The sequence below is a fragment of the Cornus florida genome, unplaced genomic scaffold, assembly GCF_030987335.1.
Source record: "Cornus florida cultivar Cherokee Brave unplaced genomic scaffold, ASM3098733v1 CherokeeBrave_3.0.0_Hap2_Chr01, whole genome shotgun sequence".
Classification (NCBI taxonomy): domain Eukaryota; kingdom Viridiplantae; phylum Streptophyta; class Magnoliopsida; order Cornales; family Cornaceae; genus Cornus; species Cornus florida.
In genome coordinates, this window is record NW_026775571.1 from 71,182,934 (window position 1) to 71,203,677 (window position 20,744).

General features: G+C 33.4%; 2 protein-coding genes across 3 annotated transcripts; one reads left to right on the forward strand and one right to left on the reverse strand.

Annotated features, from left to right (window-relative positions):
* Nucleotides 1-8,425: 8,425 nt before the first annotated feature.
* On the forward strand, nucleotides 8,426-15,305 carry LOC132300013 (uncharacterized). 2 transcript variants are annotated; one of them, XR_009480250.1, is made up of 4 exons: nucleotides 8,426-9,033; nucleotides 9,137-9,178; nucleotides 14,170-14,266; nucleotides 15,003-15,305. XR_009480250.1 is itself a non-coding variant. In XM_059796941.1 (2 exons), exon 1 carries the CDS (start codon nucleotides 8,528-8,530, stop codon nucleotides 9,020-9,022), a length of 495 nt encoding a protein of 164 aa, XP_059652924.1. In that variant the 5' UTR covers nucleotides 8,426-8,527; the 3' UTR covers nucleotides 9,023-9,033; nucleotides 9,137-11,642. The 2 variants fall into 2 exon arrangements, 1 of the variants encoding a protein (XP_059652924.1); XM_059796941.1 differs by lacking the exons at nucleotides 14,170-14,266; nucleotides 15,003-15,305 and having other exon boundaries at nucleotides 9,137-11,642.
* A 2,657-nt stretch (nucleotides 15,306-17,962) lies between these two features.
* Nucleotides 17,963-20,710, reverse strand: LOC132300035 (uncharacterized). The gene has a single exon (XM_059796965.1). The coding sequence runs from the start codon at nucleotides 20,226-20,228 to the stop codon at nucleotides 18,681-18,683; it is 1,548 nt and encodes a 515-aa protein (XP_059652948.1). The 5' UTR covers nucleotides 20,229-20,710; the 3' UTR covers nucleotides 17,963-18,680.
* Nucleotides 20,711-20,744: the final 34 nt, after the last annotated feature.

Below are 20,744 nucleotides of genomic sequence, written 5' to 3' on the forward strand. Positions count from 1 at the left end.
TGGTGGTTAACTGCTTTTTGGATGGCAAGTATTTGAAACAATGGATACAAAAGCAATTCTGATATGGAATTGCTTACGTTATGAAATTGTTACAAGTATATGGATACGACTACATATCCATACTTAATACAAAAATTCATTGACGGTCCTAAAAGGCAGATAAGGAAGAAGGGTGGTTTGAGTATAAGTGTCATTCAAATTTTAAAATAGTTTTGCTCGTCAAATGTAATTAAGACAAGGTTTAGTGGATCTTATTGTATTTTATTCAAATTAGAATGATAAAAGTTGATAGTATATATAGAGAAGGAAATTACTAGGTTGTTGATGGGTAGAAGTCGCAAAGACGACCTCTGAGCCAACATGCCTTCATAATCGATGTTACAGTGGGGTCCATAAATAAATGAACATGACCATGTCCATGCCCATGTGGGGTCTTGGTGAGGAAATTTTGAGGAAGCGGCCATGCAACAACAAACTTACAAATCTATGATAAACACAAGACAATTCAGATGAATCAATTGTACTTCCAGATTCACCTGCATTGAAACAATTTTATATTATAATAATATTACATTATCAATTTTAGAATATATAAACTACAATTGTAAAACTTTATTTCTAATTGGTAAGAGTATTAGTGAAAATTTGAGTGGAAAATCATTTCAAAAGTGGGATTTTTTGGTCTTATGAAGAATTTATAATTTGTTTGTTTTGGAAAATCATTTCAGAAATTTGTACGGGGCATTTCTTGCTTAGTAAGAGAACCGGCATGGTGCGGGCAGGAGCACTATAATAATTAAATTTCTCGTGCCCCTGACTACGGACTATGCAGATAACATAAAATAATATCAAAGATTATTCTTGTTTTTAATCTTTTCTTTTAACATATATTTTGGATATTAAACAAAAGTACATACTCAAATATTGTCTCATTCAGGATCGAACTCTCATCTTCTCTTTCTGGAAGGAGAGATTAGCTCATCTGCATCAAATGTCCTAGTGGTTTTCTCCTTTAGTACTTCACAAAAGCGTAAACAGTTGCCATTGTTGCAAGTAGTATTACTTTGCTTTTTCAAAGGAGGAGATCAGGACAGGGTAGTGGTACTGAAGAGGGTAAGTATGTGTGAGTATTTTTTATTTATTTATTTATAAAGTGAAAAAAAAAAGAAAAAAAAAAAGAAAAAAAGAAAGAGGTAGTGAATGAGTTTGAGCTACTAACTCACCCTTAAGGGATGGTAGTGAGGTACTTAAATTATGCAATGTACTTAAAATTAAGCATATTGCATAAACATAGCAATGTTGAAAAAGTCTAATGCCATTGATTTTTAGTTAAAGTTGGAACCATTCAACAAGCTTAAGGATGTCATTTTCTGGAATATATTAGAATATAATTTTAGAGAATTTTCTTCAAGGATGTCATTTTCTGGAATATAATTTTACAGAATTTTCTTAAAGGCATTCTCTATTTCCACAGTAGGCTTCGCTTCCCATATATTTGTACTAGACTGCGAAGGACATTGACTTAGGATTGTGTGAGAGAGAGAGAGAGAGAGAGATAAAGAGTTGAGATACAATGTATTGTATTGATGTGTAGATATGAGATGGGGGTTTATATAGGTGACGAGATGTGTGAAGGACAAGAAAACATACACCTTATATAGTAAACCTAAACCCTATATGGTAAACCTATGCATGACAACCTATATGGTAAACCTAAGCCTTATATGGTAAACCTAAGCCCTATATAGTAAACTTATACATGATTACATGGTAAAAATATATTCTACCGTATATGCTAATAATACATGGTAAGAATATATGGTAACATCAGATAATTTCTCTGTAATTGCTCAGTTTATGTGAAACTGGAGAATTGCACATATTTGATGATGATATGTGGATTATAAAGTTCTCTAGAAGGCCGGGCACCATCATAGTTGACAAAAAATATATAGCGAAGACCATGTCCATTTATGGACCAAATCTCGAACAAACAACTTATATTTTCCTAAAGTCTTTTTCTTCTTTTATTTGATATTTTCTTATCAATGCCAAAGAAATTTAAAAGTATTTCCTTTTCTAAAATTAAGCATATTGCATAAACATAGTAATGTTGGAAATGTCTAATGCCATTGATTTTTAGTTAAAGACGGAACCATTCAACATCTTCTTGCAGACCATTTAGTTTTGCAACCCTCTCAGACTTTTTTTTTTTTTTTTTTTTTTTTTTTTTTTTTTGAAATTTAAAGCAACTGAATTAATTGAAAAAAATTACAAAGGAGGGCCATAGGCCAGACGGCCCAAAAGGGACACATAACAAGCCCATGGGGCATTTTCTGAAATGTAATTTTAGAGAATTTTCTTAAAGGCATCCTTTATTTCCACAGTAAGCATCCTCCATTTCCACATCCTCTATTTCCATAGAGGTATGCTTCCTCCATTTCCACTTCCAATAATGCAATTGATTTTTAGTTAAAGATGGAACCATTCAACAAGCTTATAGCAGGACCATTTAGTTTTGCAACCCTTCAAATTTCGAGCTAAGTGTTCAAGGATGTCATTTTCTTAAATATAATTTTAGAGAATTTTCTTAAAGGCATCCTCTATTTCCACAGTAAGTTCCAATAATGTCATTGATTTTTAGTTAACGATGGAACCATTCAACAGGCTTCTTTCAGGATTATTTAGTTCTCCAATTCTCTCAAAATAGTCATGCAACTCTCTCAGACTTTGTTATAAGTGTTCAAGGATGTCATTTTCTGAAATATAATTTTAGAGAATTTTCTTAAAGGCATCCTCTATTTCCACATTAAGCATCCTCCATTTCCAAATCCTCTATCTCCATAGAGGTATGCTCCCTCCATTTCCGCAACTGGGCGACTTAGTTGTGTTAAATATAAAATAAAATAAAAAATAAAAATAGAGAGAGAAAGAGATGAATACAATGTGTTGTATTATATTGTATTGATGTGTAAGATATGAGAATACATGGGAGGTTATAAAGGTGACGAGATATGTGAAGAATTAAGAAAACATACACCATATATGATAAATCTAAACCCTATGATAAACTTATATATGATAAGAATATATTATATAATATATACTAATAATAAATGGTAAGAATATATTCTATAATATATTCTAACATCCGAAATTTTATCCGTAATTACTTACACGTGTTTGATAGTATATCGCAGGGTTCTCGGAATTTTTTCTGTAATTGCTTGCACGTGTTTTGATAATAGATGAGTTATCTAAAAGGCTCGGCACCCACCATAGTGGACAAAAAACATATGACTAACTGGGCCATACCATGTCCATTTATGGACCAAATCTCTAACAAACAACTTATATTTTCATTATTTTTCGTGAAGTCTTTTTCTTCTTTTATTTAATATTTTCTATCATTTCCTTTAGATACCGACTCTTTCTTATCAATGCCAAAAAATTTAGAAGTATTTCCTTTTCTAAAATTAATTAACCCATATGGACAATACTTAGGTCCTTACTATTGAGGACCTATATCATACGGATCGCTGATATGTACCAATAATAAATTGACACATTTTATTTAATTACCAAATCAGATATGATGATCAAATCACCATCTCTGATTTGGTAAGTGATTATCTTCTATCATGAATTTGGTAATTAAAGATGACATGTTCATTTATTAATGGTGCACATCAACCGTTAATTTATTTGTTTTTCATAGAACAAAGTAGGAATTAGATATAATTTTCCCATAAATATGTTTGACTCAACTACGTACCATTATGATATGTTTGGTACGGTGGGTGGGAAAAAAAATGTAACAGTTACAAGAGAGAGAGAGAGAGAGGAAAAAAAAAAAAAAGATAGGAAAGAATATTATTAACCTATTATCAAGTTTAGTTGATTAATGAAGTAAAAATAATAATAATAATAATGGTCTTACAAAAGTTTCATTAAACTTTGCATCTCTTCCAAGTTTCTCAATTTCTTTTCTTTTCCTTAAAAAAATTATGAAAAAAAATAACCATCATGAATTAAATTTTATGATATTTTATCTTGAAAGTACCTGACAGTTGATTTGCTAGTTTCTATGTAGCACAGACATGAACACGAATACGTCGATACATTAAAATTTTTAAAAAATAGAATACGAGTTCTCAAATGAATTAGAAAATAAAATTACTGTCATTATTGTAAATTTTTATATCGTATATACCATTATTTTAAGATTTCATACTTATTTTGCCACTAACCATGTCGTGACAAAAGTCCAAAAACATAATTCTTCTAATCAGACTAATCCTCCTTTGGGGTTGCTTTTACCTGGGCTTTGGGCCTGTCCATTGTCTTGGGCTTAAGGCTTGTGTTGCAAATATTACTTTATGCATAATAAGCTTTGTAAACAAAGTATGGGCTATTTGGAAAAGATTGTCAATTGGATACTTAGGCCCTTGTTTGAACTGGCTTGGGCTTGAATAATCTCTGTAAGATTTGTAATGAGTCCTGTTTTCATTGGGCCTAACTCTTTTAGGCCCAAACCCCTGTACATATAACTTATCTATACATTTGATTGATTTTTGGAAAGAAAAGGAATACAAATAGAGTAAAGCTTCCATATTCAAAATCAGTTTAACTTGTACAAGGAGGCACTGATACAAATACGGGATATGAGTACAATACAATACAAACGATATGACAAATTTCAAAAAAGTAAGATACAAATATGTCAAAAAATATTAATATAAAATATTATTATTATATATATAATATTAATTTTTACTCATTTTTTTCCATACAATCATCAATAAAATCACTAATTTGAAAATTTATATTATATTTCTAATTAATTCATAATATATTAAAAATTGCATTAAATCTCATTTTTTCAAAAGAAAAAAAATTCTAATTACAAAATCACCCCCACTGCATCCTAAAAGCTTCCAAAATGCATCATTCCGTGTCTCAAAGACGACCTCTTCTAAGTCAACATGCCTTCATAATCGATGTTACAGTGGTGTCCATAAATAAATGAACGTGACAATGTTGTGGGGTCTTGGTGATGAGGAAATTTTGAGGAAGCGGCCATGCAACGACAAACTTGTGTGACTTCCTCCAAATCTATGATAAAAACAAGACAATTATTCAGATGAATCAATTGGTTCAAACCGCGTTAACCCAACACCAGATCCACGTGCATTGAAATAAATGTATTTACTAATCAACTAAGGTGAAATCGAGCTTAAAAGTATAACTGGTTATTGAGACCTTTCTGGCAACGAGGCTCTCGAGTCTTGTTCAGATGTTCACACTGAAAGCACCCATCAATTGGCCTTTTTGCTTTTTCTCAAGGCCATAAACAACAAAAAGCCTTGACACAACTTAGGTCAAGCAGAGCACAAAAGTATCGTCTCGCACCGGAAATGGTCATTACAAGGAAAAAATCTACAGTACTCTTGCCCTCTAGGTATTAATGCTTCTCATTTATTTTGAAACTTTTCCCTTCTTCATTCTCAAAATATATATATATAGCACTGATTAGGAGGATTAAGACGTGTCAAAGTATCCAGTGATATTGCACAACAGACCTCAATTAAATTAATCGACTTATAACACCACCTCGCTAAAGAGCCAATTCATTTGTTAAAAGGGAATGTTTTTAATCTAAAGAGGGATAAAACACATTCACAGTGGGAGTACCCAACAATATATTTGCTCTTTTGATAAACTCAATAATGAACTTGAGTTGAACCATCTCTAGTCTGGAGTATTTTGCAGTGCAAATTTATCGGCGCATGAAATTAATTAGTAAATTTCACCTAAGGGTCTTTTTTGGGCATGGCATTGGCAAGTAATGAGCACGGTTTGTGAAATTATGTTTTAAATAGTAATGTGACTGGTATTTATGCATGGTTTATGCAAGTATATTTTTATATATGAAAGGATGGTGACTAGAATGAAAGCATGATGTTAAATTTTAAACGAAGGGACACTATTGTATCAAAGTGTGGATTATGGTCATTATATATGTGTGTATATATATATATATATACACATATGCGGTTGAGCATGGGATAGTCACTAGTATGGCAGGGTACCTATACGATGTAGTTGCCATGTGGGCTATGACCTGAGTAGGCGAGGAGTTCGGTTGCTCCAAGGTTTGATTGGGTGTTAGTTCTTATCGAACGGATGGCGTGGATCTCTAACTCATGAATTGAGCTATTTGGTGCGTGGATATTCCAATCTTCTCATTGTTTTCAGAGTGTGGTGTTTGGGGCACAACCTTAGAATGATTGCATATCGCATGGTACGATGTCCAAGGTAATGTGTATAAGCTTCATGTGTTAGTGTATAGGGTCTTGTGACCGTGGAGGTCGTGTATGTTATGAAATCTTTGAAAGGGACATGTGATTTTAAGAATTCAGTATTTGTGATTTAGATCACGTTTTGGTGTGGCGGTTCTCTTCGAATTGGTTTGTGATAGGTGTGATAGAGGTTGGTGGAATCACGAGTATGGTCTAGAGGTTATGGATATATGTTTCGGGTACTTTAGTACGGTCTCATGAGACGTGTTGGTTATAGTTGGTAGGAAAACTTGTTTGGAACTTGTATGTATAAATTGACCTAAGTGTTGAATGGGGTTATGCCGGTGCGCGCCGGGTGACCGATTAGTTGATGCGACTCGTTTAGTGGTCTTGTAAAAGTATGTTTTAGAGACTGGTTAGTTGAGAGGTGATTTCCATTTTAAAAACCTACGGAGGTATGTTATGAGTGTTTTGACTCTCAGTGAGTTAATTGTATGGCATGGTTGTCGAGTGAATCTCGAGGCTGGGTATAGTGGTAATGAAATTAAGACCTTGTTTTTGGAGGAGTAATTGTATGCTAGAATGTTGAAAGGAGACTGCTAATCTATTAATTGAATTGTTATGAATAAATGACCAATGGGGGCATTAGCTCAAATAGCATATTTTTTTTTTGCCAAATGGAAGTTTGATTGTTCGAGTCTTGTTAAGGGCAATATTGTAGGTGTAAGCCGAAGTTACATAGACCAGTTCCAGGAATACAAAGATATTCACATATTTTGAATAGTTGGGCAATATTGTAGGTGTTAGCCGAAGTTACATAGCTCAGTCCAGGAATACAAAGACATTCCCGTATTCTAAATAATTAGGCAATATATATTATATATTGTAGGTGTAAGCCGAAGCTACATAGGCCAGTTCCAGAAATACAAAGACATTCTCTTATTCTGAATAGTTGGGAAATATTTTAGGTATAAGCCGAAGCTACATAGGCCAGTTCCACGAATACAAAGACGTTCCGTATACTGAATTGTTGAAAGATCATATTCAATAGAACCAATAAATAATTGAAATCAAAAGTATTATTTTTTATTTTATTTTTTTGTTTTTTGACGATAATGGTATTAGGCCTCTTAGAGCATCTGATATCACTAGGTTACTAGCCAATTAGTTCTTTTCGACATGACTAAATTTTATAAAATGACAATTTTATCCTTCTTTAAGTATAAAATACAATATAATATATTAATAAATACAAGGGTATTACTTTCTTTTCACGTTTAAAGTCACTTTCCAACCGGGGCGGAGCCAGAATTTTGTTTCAGAGGGGGCACAATGCAATTGTTAAAAAATAATAATAAATATATATATATATATATATATATATATATATATGACAAATAGAAAGTATAATTTTTTTAAATCAAAAAGGCAAATAAGAAAAAAATAGTTGTAAAATAATATGGTGTAAAAAAAATATATAGTTACAGATATAAGAATCAAAATATTAATTAATAATATTTTAATTAAATAGAATTACAAATGTCATCAATAAAAATAAGTAAGTTTAAAAAAATACATAATTATACATAAGTGGGAAACAAAAAATTTGAAAAAGGAAACAAAAATAAGAAAAGGAAAAATATAGTGTATACTTGAAGAAGGGATATATGTAACTTTTTTATTTTTTTTCAAAAGAAAATTAGAAGAATTTGAAAATTTGAAGAGGGCACTATTTAAGTATAAAATACAATATAATAAATTAATAAATACGAGGGTATTACTTTTTTTTCACATTTAAAGTCACTTTCCAACCATGAACCACTGAAGTAACAAACGCTAATGATTTACATATACGTTATAATTTGTTCAAACCCTTATATGTAATTTTCCAATTAAAAAACTCCTGAAACGTCCTCATTTGTTCCCATTTGTAATGGTTCCATTTTCAAATATGCCCCTACTGAACCTCAACCGTCTCTTAGAAAGTCTGGTAGTTCCTAAATTATTGGAATAATGTCGATCGATCATTTAGGAAATTAAATTTCTTTGATTATTCTAAATAGAGAGAGAGATTATATAACCTTGAACGAGTCAAATTATGTTGTCATCCCCTCTTTTGGAGTTTAACCCAAACCACCCTGCCTTATAAATAACACTACAGAAATACTACTACTATCTATGCAAACTGAGACACACACAATACACACACATAATTATATAGTGAGATGGAGGGGTTATATAGTGAGATGAAGGAGATGCGGGCGGCGGCATTAGCATATTATGCGAACTTGTCGCCGCAGCTGCAGGAACTTGCTTGGAAATTTTACGAAACACTAGACGCAGATGGAGATAAAACTGTAAGCATCCAAGAGTACATGGCGTTCATGAGAGAGGAAGGCTATGGTCGACCTTGTATACGGCCCAGCTTCTACGAAAATCTCGACTACAACCGCGATGGCGTTCTTGATTTCGAGGAAGTTCTCACCTTTTACTACTTGTTTAAGAGCGGCAGGATGGTCATCTGTCAAAAGTGTGGAGTTTTCATCACGGGACTGTTCTTCACTTGTGTCGAATGCTTCGACCGACCCGGAGACAATTATGACCTCTGCTGCAATTGTTACCGCGATAAGAAGTACAATGCATCCCAACATCCTAACTTCTTAGACAACTACTGCAGTCCAAGAAACCTTCCTTTTCAGCACCGGCACCGGCCCGGATAACGTCCGGAGAGGTAAGTGAATTAGTATAGTTGACATAGACTTTATTAATTTATTTGATTTTTACAAAGTTAAAAACAAATTCTCTAATAAAAAAAAAACAATTTGTTGATGCAGTCAGACGCCCAACTCGTTCGCCCTCCACCTCCAACTAAAACGGTAATTTTCTTCATGTGTGCGCGCGCGTGTAAATATATATATATATATATGTATTATTGTACTTCCTCTTTTTAAATACACTCAATTTTTTTTCCTTGATTTATATGACAAAAATATTTTTGATGTTTGATTATATGAGTTACGAGAGTATAAGGTACTAATGTTACTTAAAACTTCAAAAATGAATCGCATCTAAAAAACCAAAAGTGAGTTACTGTGTAAATTTTTTTTTTTTTTTAAGGTAAAATATATATCTTTTTTTTTAATATTTGACAAAAAAAAGTCTAATTGGAGATTGAGGTCAAGTTCATTTGGTTGAGCACTTAAAATAATTTGTCAAAAACTTATGAAAAAATTACTTTTGTTTAATTTTAATATTTGTTTTCTTCCTAATTATTTTACGATAATCAATTATCAAAAAAAAATTAAAAAATATTTTAACAGAATCTTAATAAAAAATATATATTTTGTCTTCTCTTTATTTATTACCACTTAAGCGTTATATGTCTTCCACCTCTCCATATATATATACACTCCGTATGTATTAAAGATAGATACATACATTATGTTTGATATAAATATGTTTTATTTTATTATTATTTATTTTTTTTTTTTTGCATTTTGTTTTGTTTTATTTTATTTTATTTACCTTCATTATGTATAATTTAAAATGTATATTTATTTATTTATAAACTTGAAATATTATTACCACCATTATCTTACAGAAGTTGGTGTCCATTACCGCCAGCCACATGGTGGGTGAAAAAGTCTATTTTCCAACCATAGTTTGTACTGAACCATGGTTGACGAGGGCGGAATGTTAAAAAGTCAAAACAATCACAAAATAGACTTTTTGAGTTCTCTCAAAATAATAATTCTTTTTTTTTAAAATAATATATTTTATATATGTTTGGAGTTTAAAATTTTAAATTTGAATTTTTAAAACTTAAAAAGACAAGTTAGTAATTTTTTAATGAGACAATACGTGGTTAACATGATCCCTTAAAAATTTATTAACAAAAAAAAAAATTTCATGGCAAGAAACACCAATCTATACTTCCCATATCCGGACTCAAACCCTTACCCATCTTCTTTGATGATAAAAAAATTATACCATTAACCTAAATGCCGGTTGATGTATTACACAACCCGTATTTTATGTAAATCTATCAAACAGTTTGTGGTTCTACCTTATAATATTAGAAACTAAGACTTAGTTACATGGACTAGAATTTACAATTAAACCCTTTTTTTTTCTTTTTTTCTTTTTTTTTAACAATCATGAGAGTTTATTGCTGTTGCCTAAGGGTAGCAAACAAACGGGTTGGGTCGAGTTTGGGTAGGGTCAAATATGGATTGTGATTCATATTCAACCTGCTTGTAACGGGTTAAATATGGATTGAGTTAAAATAGGCCGAATCAACCCGTTTTAGGGAGGGAAAAAAAAAATTTATTATCTTGGATAATCTCATTATTATAGTTTTTTATTTTAGATGGATAAAAGTTTGTAAAAATATGTATAGATAATTGTAAATCCTCTAATTTATTTTAAAAGTTCTTTAATTTTTTATTATTTTATTTTGTGACCAGACATGCATGAAGGTGAGATATATATATAAATATTTTATGAAATCATTTGTTAAGTTTTTTATAGAATAAATAATTAAATGAATAAATCAGGTCGTCCTACTTTGAAATACAGATGTAAACATAGATTTTTTTCGAGTCGTAGTATACATACACGAGGAATCCATAATACAGAGAGAATCTTAGAAAGAGAATTTTAGAGAGAGATGGTGGGAGAGACAGAGAGAGGGAATTTGAGATCGTGTGAGAGAATTTTAAAAAGAAATGGATGAATTTGAGTCAAATAGAAGTTATGAAACTGGGTCTAATATAATGGGTGAAATATGGGTCAAAATAAGTGATCCATATTCGACCCATTTGAAATATGGGTCAAAATGAGTTGAATATGAGTCACTCATTTTGACCCATATTTTAAAATGGTTTACCAATATTCATTTTAAAACGAGTGGATTGATGCGTCATGACCCATTTTGTAAATCCATGGTGTGTTGGGTGTTCAACATTCGACATCCAATTACTTTAATAATCTGCTAGAACACAAGCCCACACTACTGGGCTCCGCATTTACCATTAAACTAGACAATGCATATGGAGTTTATTATATCTCAATTATTATAGTGTTTTATATAACAATTCAATCTTTGTTACTATTTTCTTAACAGTTTAGTATATTATTATATTAAATTTTGGACTTCGCAATGATTAGAGAGTTAGCAATTAGGGGGAGAGAGGGGAAGGGATCGAAACATACGAGAATGAGGTGGGGACAATTAAGGCCAGATCCTTTTATCACTAGGATAATATTGTAATAGTTGAAAATTATTATTAAATGATATATTTAAGTTTTGGACATGCATTAGGGGATGGGGAATATTGACATTTGGTCGATATTGGGGGGGGGGGGGGGGGGGGGGAATTATTATTTTTAGATATATGCATGCTCCATTGATAAGATTAATAAGCATTTCTGTTTAATTTATACGTGTGAATATTATCATTTTATATTTCTTTCTTTTCTATCCTGCTTGTACATGTGTGTGTATATATATCCTTCATTCTTCTTTGCTTACCTACCTTATTATTTTTTCTCTCTCTCTTTGTCAATTGTTTTTAACTATATATATATATATATATATATATACACTCACCGTGTGAATGGGTTTCTCACTGTTTCTCCCTCTTAAAGAGAGAGAAAAAAAAAAATTTATGTGAAATGATTGCTTCTTTCCTTTTTTGTTTTTTTTCAATTCTTTCATTTTCGATCTATATATATATATATAGTAGTTAACCATACTATGAATAGATTGTGAAACCATACTTTTCTTATTTCATATATTAACTAAAACTCAAATTTTATAATATTACTTCAATTAAAACTCCATCTCATTCTGTTATTTCAATTAAATTACATAAAAGCTAGTAAAAAATCCATCAAGGTGGAATATAGATATATATATATAAAGACAAGTGTAGCCATATAAATAATTTCAAAGGGTAATTTGGTCTCAAAGTTGAAGTTTTATAATTTCAAAAAAATAAGAAAGAGACATTAATCACAATTTATTTTTGAACCAATCATATATGCGACTGTGAATGAACAATCGCTTGCACGATTGCGAATGAACAATCGCTTGCACGACTGCGTTCAATACTCCTCATTTATATGTGTGATTTGTGAGTGATTACACTAATTTAAAGTTTTTTTATAACCATAAACTCAAAGGATCCCATGTCAGTTTTTGCACATAAAAATACTATGAAATGTCTAAATTTCCCTCATTTAAAAAAAAAAAATTAATAAAAGAATAATAAATAATATAAAGGACCATATTGCCAAAGGAATGATACTATCTAATTCTAGGTAGTGATATAATTGATGTACACATGTTTGTCGGCTAACTAATACTACGACAAAATATTAAAAGTAAAATCATTGAGTATGCAATATATATATATATATATATATATATATATATATATATATATATATATATATATATATATATATATATGTGTAAAAAAAACTTACCCTAGTTAAGATTTAATTAATATATGCAAGCATGATTATTATAAAATTTATGTTAATATCAGTTAAATAATATGTAACGCAAATAATACCATTTTAACAAGTTCAAGTATTATAAATATTGTATATATATACCCTTGAATAAGCATCTTGTCAATGATTTTTTAAAAATTTAATAAATAATTGGTGCACAATCACTAGTACTCAAATTGTTATTTTCCAATTCTTTCGAATTAATATGTATTTTGCTATTTATTAAGTTCTTTCTCCTTTCCAATGATGTCATTGTATTTATCATGCTAACAATTAGAACAATAAATCATGTTATTTGTTGATAAAATGCTAATAAGGTTGGAATCCAATAAAATGTTGGGAATAAATATAAAGCTTATAGTAAGAAATTTCCATGCATATGTAATTGTCTTTTTTAGTTATGACTTCGTAAGAAATGGAAGAAACTAAGTTCAACCCTTTTAATAATGTCAAATTAGTAAGGCTTTGTGTGTCTCTTACAATTACTATTATAGAGAGGTTGAGATTAAACTAATTTGTAAATGAGTTTATTTACATCTTTAAATATTTCATCCTTATATATATATATATAGTTGGTAGGAATGGTATGTAATCCGTATATGTTGTATATATAGTCTCTCTCTCTCTCTCTCTCTCTCTCTCTATATATATATATATAGTTTGGTTGATAAAGAAGGAAGCAAAGAATAAAGAAAGTTAGTTTGGTCTAATAAAATAACTTGTAAAGGTTTGAAAAGGTAAAATCATGGTTCAAATAGGTGAACAGACAGGTCAAAGGGCAATAATATTAATTCACCATGTGTCGAAAATGGTAGGAGACCATTGATGTGTCTTTGTTAACAACCTAAATGGTTGTCGTTGTTAACAAAATGGGTCAATTTGTTTATGTCTCTCAAGAAGGCAAACCTCATGAGTCTTTGTATGTCATTTATCTTTTTTTTAATCAACACAATTCGTTTACCTTACTCAAAAAAAATTTTTAAAAAAAATAAAGTAAAAGTCAAATATGCATTGAATTTAGGGTAAATTACACCATCTCCCTCGAGGTTTGGACAAGTTACATACAGGTAGAGTGTTACAAGTAGAATGTTTGCCCTTTATTATTTTAACTTCCCTTGAAATTATGCACGTGTGTTCAACGACACACCCTGTTGTTAATAAAATTTTAAAAATGATTAAGTTGTCATTTTTATGTTAAAAGACTTTAATAACTTTATATTTTGATCTGAAATGACAAAAATATTATTGAATTGTATTGAAATGCAAAGTATCATTTAATACCACTGTATTCCAATTGATACTTTATTTGTACAGTGATTGTGCTTGTGTGATTTTGTGATTGTAGTCGAAAATGAAGGAAGCACTTGCAGCATTTGAGAAATTGTTTGTTATTGGAGGTGCTACTGTAACAATTGCCACTTTTTGTAGCATTATGTGAGCGGGTTAGTGCTTTAATGAAATTATTGATTTATTTATTGTTCGGTGAGTGCTTCATTGCAATTAATCTGCCACAAAATTAATGAGTATTTTAGAAATTCAGGTTCTAAAATCACTAGTCATATCCTACCAACATGACTAGTGATACTGTGACACTGTCAAATTTATTATGTGACACTGTGACAGTTTGTTCATATCCTTCTTGTTTCTGAACACTTGTCATAATTTGTATTATATTAAATGTGATGAATACAATATATATATATATATACATATATATATTATGGGTAAATTAACTGAGATTTAAATAAATTAACTGAGATCTTTTCCAGTGATCTGGATGAGTTAGTACAACGGATGAGCGCTTATCCATTTATTCAAAAGCTCAAGATAATGAGTAGTGTTAGATACCTACCTATTTAAACCCAATCACTTTTTCATCTGAATCCGATGGATGACAAATGACCCTTGTTATAATCAGCTATTAGCCCTTTACAAAACAACAAAGAAACCCTGCATCTGTCAAAAGGAAGCAAGTTTTGGGAGCAGATACATTCTCATCATATATATATATATATATATATATAATTCTGTGTTCATAATCTCCTCATGTCATTTTGTTATATATTTTCAAATTGCATTAATATATATAGTTACTCATATAAATATTAGGTTTGATGCCTGGGAAAAGTGAATCTATTTCTCTTCAACTTGCATTACAGAAAATATCTGCTTTGACAGGTTTCGTTACGGACCGGGGAGAGTTTTTGCAGTAGGCCACTGATCAAGACTGCATAATGGTTACTCTCTACTCTGTTCTGCTTGAACTTCAACCAGATGGAGCCGAATAAAAAAACATAGTGGTGATGAAGAATAAGACCTTGTTTTTGGAGGTGTAATAGTATGCTATAATGTTGAAGGAGAATGATGTATTAATTGAATGGTTAAGAATAAATGACCAATGGGGGCATTAGCTCAAATAGTATAATTTCTTCTTTCCCAAATGGAAGTTTGATCGTTCGAGTCTTGTTAAGGGCAATATAATAGTGTTAAGGGCAATATAATATTGTAGGTGTTAGCCGAAGTTACATAGACCAGTTCTAGGAATACAAAGATATTTTCGTATTCTAAATAGTTGAGCAGTATTGTAGGTGTAAGCTGAAGCTACATAGGCCAGTTCCAGGGATACAAAGACATTCCGTATTCTTAATAGTTGGGCAATATATATCATATATGGTAGGTATAAGAGAAAGCTACATAAAAGACATTCTCGTATTCTAGATAGTTGGGCAATATTACTATAGGTATAAGCCTAAGCTACATAGGCCAGTTTCAAAAATACAATGACATTTCGTATTCTGAATTGTTGAGAGATCATATTCAATAGACATGAATAATTTAAATCAAAAGTATTATTATTATTATTATTATTATATTGACAATGGTGGTATAAGGACTCTTAGCGCCCTATAATCCACCACTGGTAGACTTGACCAAAAATATATATATTTTTAAAAAATCTCAATTTTAAATTCTTTGAGCTCTACTTGTTGGCAATGGGTTGGCTCAATCCTTTCTCTGTAAAGCTTTCCACTTCATCTTCCTCTTTGGTTGGCACTTCTCACAACATCGCGCGCATGTATTTGTTTATATAGTTCTCAATCTATTGAATTCCAAAGAAGCTCTTAATTGACGTCAAATCTGAGCTCAGATACTAGCTATATAACACACGCAAGCCGAACGTACTGTTTCGTTTGATTCTTTGTCTCTTCTTCCTCCATTGAATCTAGTTCTTGTTAGGAATCTGAGCTCAGATACTAGCTATATAACACACGCAAGTCGAACGTACTGTTTCGTTTGATTCTTTGTCTCTTCTTCCTCCATTGAATCTAGTTCTTGTTAGGAATTATGTCTCAAATTCTCATTATTATTAGTTTCTATTTTAGAGTGTAATTTTATGGTAATTTCTTATAGAGACGTGAATTAAACTCTAAGAAATTGTAATCATTATCCATAAAGGAATTGGGTATGTGACTCTATAAATAGACACTTAGGCTATTGTTGAGAGTTATGAGTTAAGAGAGATGTAGCCTCATGAGGGAATACGTTGATGGTAAGGGTGAGTTACGGGTTTGGTAGAGTGTACACTGATGATAAGAGGGAGTCTCGTGGAGTACACGTAGAACTCAGTCAAGAGTTTGTGTACATGGTTCGGTGTTGAAATTATCTACTATTGTAATATTTCTACATATATAGTGAATATCTTCTCATCCGTGGATGTAACCCTGATTTTGGGTGAACCACGTATATATCTTGTGTTCTGGTTTGAATTGTTATTATTTTCTTTCTTTCTTTTGCTTCCGCTGTGCCCAACAACTGGTATCAGAGCCAAAGGTGAAAGAGATTCAGAAAACACAAGAAGTCTCAACATGTGCTACAACGAGCTTCAGTTGTAGGTGGAGTTAATCGGCTTGATTACATTACATGGAGCTTGAGAAGTCAAGGTGGAGCCTTGGGGTTTGACTGATTGAGCAACGTATAGTGAGGGGATAATCCAAGTTCTGCAATAAGATCGCAAAGATTAAAGTTGCAGAGAATTGATTCAATTGACATAAAAAGTGATGATTGATGTAATGAAATTTGAGCCAAGGTGGAGATTGTTAGGAATTATATCTCAAATTCCCATCATTATTAGTTTCTATTTTAGAGTGTAATTTTATGGTAATTTCTTATAAAGACGTGAATTAGGCTTTAAGAAATTGTAATTCTTGTCCACAAAGGAATTGGGTATGTGACTCTATAAATAGACACTTAGGCTATTGTTGTGACTCTATAAATAGACACTTAGGCTATTGTTGAGAGTTATGAGTTGAGAGAGATGTAGTCTCATGAGGGAGTACGATGATGGCAGGGGTGAGTTACGAGTTTGGTAGAGTGAACACTGATGGTGAGAGGGAGTCTCGTGGCATACACGGAAAACTCGGTCAAGAGTTTGTATGCATGGTCCGGTGTTAAAATTCTCTACTATTGTAATATCTCTACATATATAATAAATCTCTTCTCATCCATAGATGTAACCCTGATTTTGGGTGAACCACGTATATATCTTGTGTTGTGATTTGAATTATTTTTTCTTTCTTTCTTTTGCTTTCGTTGTGCCCCCAACAGTTCTGATATGTGGTGAATGAACCAAGCCCATACAAGCCATGTTTGATTCAGGGCCCTTAGCGAAAGAAGCCGAATGGATGACCTAAGCGAGGATAGAAAGGAGGACCTCCTCCATGACCATCTTCTGTAACTTTCAACCTCTTTTCTACCCATCTGCAATGGTTTGCCCCATGGACTCTTTCCTCGATCGTTTTTCAGCATCAATCGCCTCACTAAGAATGAAAAGCAAATCAAACCTTGGTCACATTAAGAATAGCTATTTGAATCACAACCTACATGCCTTTCTTCTATCCTTACCGTCAGAACACATAGGAAATAGAGTATGACCCATCCATAATTTTTACATCATTACTGTTTGATTTAAATAATTAAAAGTGCAATGATACATCTTTGGAACTTTACATTATATTTTTCATAATTAAATTTGATGGGTGGATTTTTAACTGGATAAAGAAGATTTGCTTTTAAATTTATATAAAACTTGGTGAGATCATAATCTATGAACCCTCTTTCAATCTGCATAGACCATTTCATAACTAGAGGAAAGAAGACTTAACAAAACTTCATATATAATATCATGAGATCAATTTATTAACACTAGTGATTCTCCATGAAAAATCACCCCCTTTGTTATTGATGATAATTACATGATAATAACAATTCAGGATAACAGCCAAGATGCCATACCCACACTATGGGTAGATATAAAAATGCATGTACAATACAATACAAAAACCCTAGTTCCTATACACCACATTATTAATATTTTCATAAATGAAAAAAAAAAAATTAAAAATTATTAGGAGACCCATATGATGGCTTCCTCTCTCTTTTTCTATTTTTTACACTTTCTTATACCATTATTGTGGTTGTAAATAGTAAATAAAACATTTAAAAACAGAAAAGAAAAATTAAACCAAACAAGGGAAGAATGGCCTAATCAATAGCAAAACCACCCCTAAACTTCATCACCACAGTGCATTGCAGCCCTCTCTCTAACCCCCTAGCTCACATTAGCCTCATCACACAAACTCCTAAATGTGACATTTCCCAATAAGCACTTTCGAATAAAAAGTGAGGAGTCACATAAATATCTACGTGGAGTCATGATATAAAAATCGAACCAATTAAACTTTTCAGTGTATTAATCATTTTCCTTCTACGTATTACTCTCATTGGCCACTCTACTCACTCGGTGCACGTTAGTGTTATCCAATAGTATATGAATCGGGTCGGGTTAACGGGTCGTGTCTAAAAGGAGCGGTTCTCACTATGCGATGGGCTTTGGAACCGACCACTACTAAGACTTTTCTTCCCATCTTGGGGCTTACCACAAATGCATTGACACTCGTACCCATATATGTTGCCAAAGCATGAAAACAAACCACTTCCACCTTCACTTTGTCGCCGGAAATGTTGACTTGTCGACCGGAAACTGGCGGAGAAGCCTCTGTCGTAGAGCGGCGGAAACTCTGTCCGCCAACGCTCCAGCTTGGACCGCAGCCCTTCCACGCTCTCGTCCAAGCTCCACCCGTCCAATACAGAGCTCTGGTTCTCGTTAAACGTGTATCTCTCCATTGCCTTCAACGCCGCCACCTCCGACGGCGACGGACCCACCTCTGAGTCCGACAGAAGCGAATTCGGCTTCCCGGGGCCACCAAACACAAATTTTCCGTTTTTCATCTCGAACCCATTAAGCTTCGAACCGGGTTTTCCGGTCAACGCCGCCGGCGGCGGCGGCGGTGGCAGCATCTCTCTCCGCGGAGATCTCATGTGTTTCCCGGCGACAGGCTTATTCACTATCGACCCGCTGAGTTCCGAACCGGGTTTTTCATTGCCCACCTTATCTTTTGACGGGTCTTTGCTTTTCGGGTCGTTGTTTATGAACCCACCACGCTTCTCATCATTTTTTACCATCTCTATAACTTGGTTTTTGAGTTCTGAAGCGCTGAGTAACGAACTTGCCTTTCCTTTCTTTCCCTTCTGACTAGATCGACTCGACCCGCCACTGATTAGCGAACTTGCCTTACCCTTTTTACTCTTTCCTTTGGATGGGGCTCCGGAATCAGACGACCCGCTCCCACTAATGTTGGACCCACCTTTCTTTGGGGTCCCTTTCTTTTTTGGAGTCCTCAACGATGACCCACTGGTTGTTGATGAAATGTCACTCGAGATCACACGGTCACTACGTTCGCTTCGAGACCGGCGTAATACAGGTTTCACAACTGGTGGATTACTACTTGTATTGTTACTTTGATTATCATTACTTTGATTATTGGTTAGGTTCTCTTCACCCATCAAATCACGATATCCAACGGCTGAGGCGCTGAGCTGAGTATACAATGGCATGCTCCGCATGGAGCTGTCAAGGACAGCCACTCCAATATTCAAAATCCCCTGTGGGCGGCCGGAGGGGCGGCGCACGTGGAGGGCAAAGAATCGCATCCCAACATGGCTGTTGTGGTGGTGGCGGGCGTTGGGTCGGGGCGGAGGCGGGATAAGGTTACCCACGAGACAACGGACAGTGCCCACATGGGAATCCTTGAACCAATGAACGGAGTAGATCTCGATCATCACCGCGGAGGTGTCACCACGGAGGAACTCGTCGTCCACCCGGAACACGAACTTGTCATTCCAGGTGGGATTGTTACTGCCTTCCTTGTCAACCCGGGTAGTGAGCTTCCGGTTTGGATGGACCCATGCAGTCGCGTAGGTTCGCATGTTCTTGGACACCGGGTGGAGGTCCTGGGCCGATATGATGTTTATTTCCAGGAGTTGAAATGGTGCCTTCACCGACATTTCGACGATGGAGGCACAGGAGGTGGCAGTGGTGGAGGCACAGGAGGTGGCAGTGGTGGTCTTCGTATTGCGCTGATGTTTTTTATAATTTTAGTGATGGTTATGGTGGTGAATGGAGACTCCGCTCGCCGTCTGGAAAATGGGACGACGAGGGAACATGACATCAACAAGAGGAGATACCAAGAGAAATGAATAATAAGACCTCTCAATACAAAATCAACATGAGCGAAGATACTGGGGGCAGAGAGGAATTACAATTTATTGACCTCAGCTTTTTTTAGAATAATGTGAAATATTTTTCAGCTATTCAAACACAGTCCAAGTCTAATTTAAGAAGTTTTGACCTATCAAAGACACAACAACACAGTTTTTTTTGGACAAGTTCACCATTAGTAAGTGTCATTCCCCAAACCTCGGAATACCAACCATCTTAAGGTTAGTGGGTTATTGACTATAATACCCTTAAACCCATTTGCCAAGATCTAGGCTCCAAATTGAATTGTTGTCACTGATGTA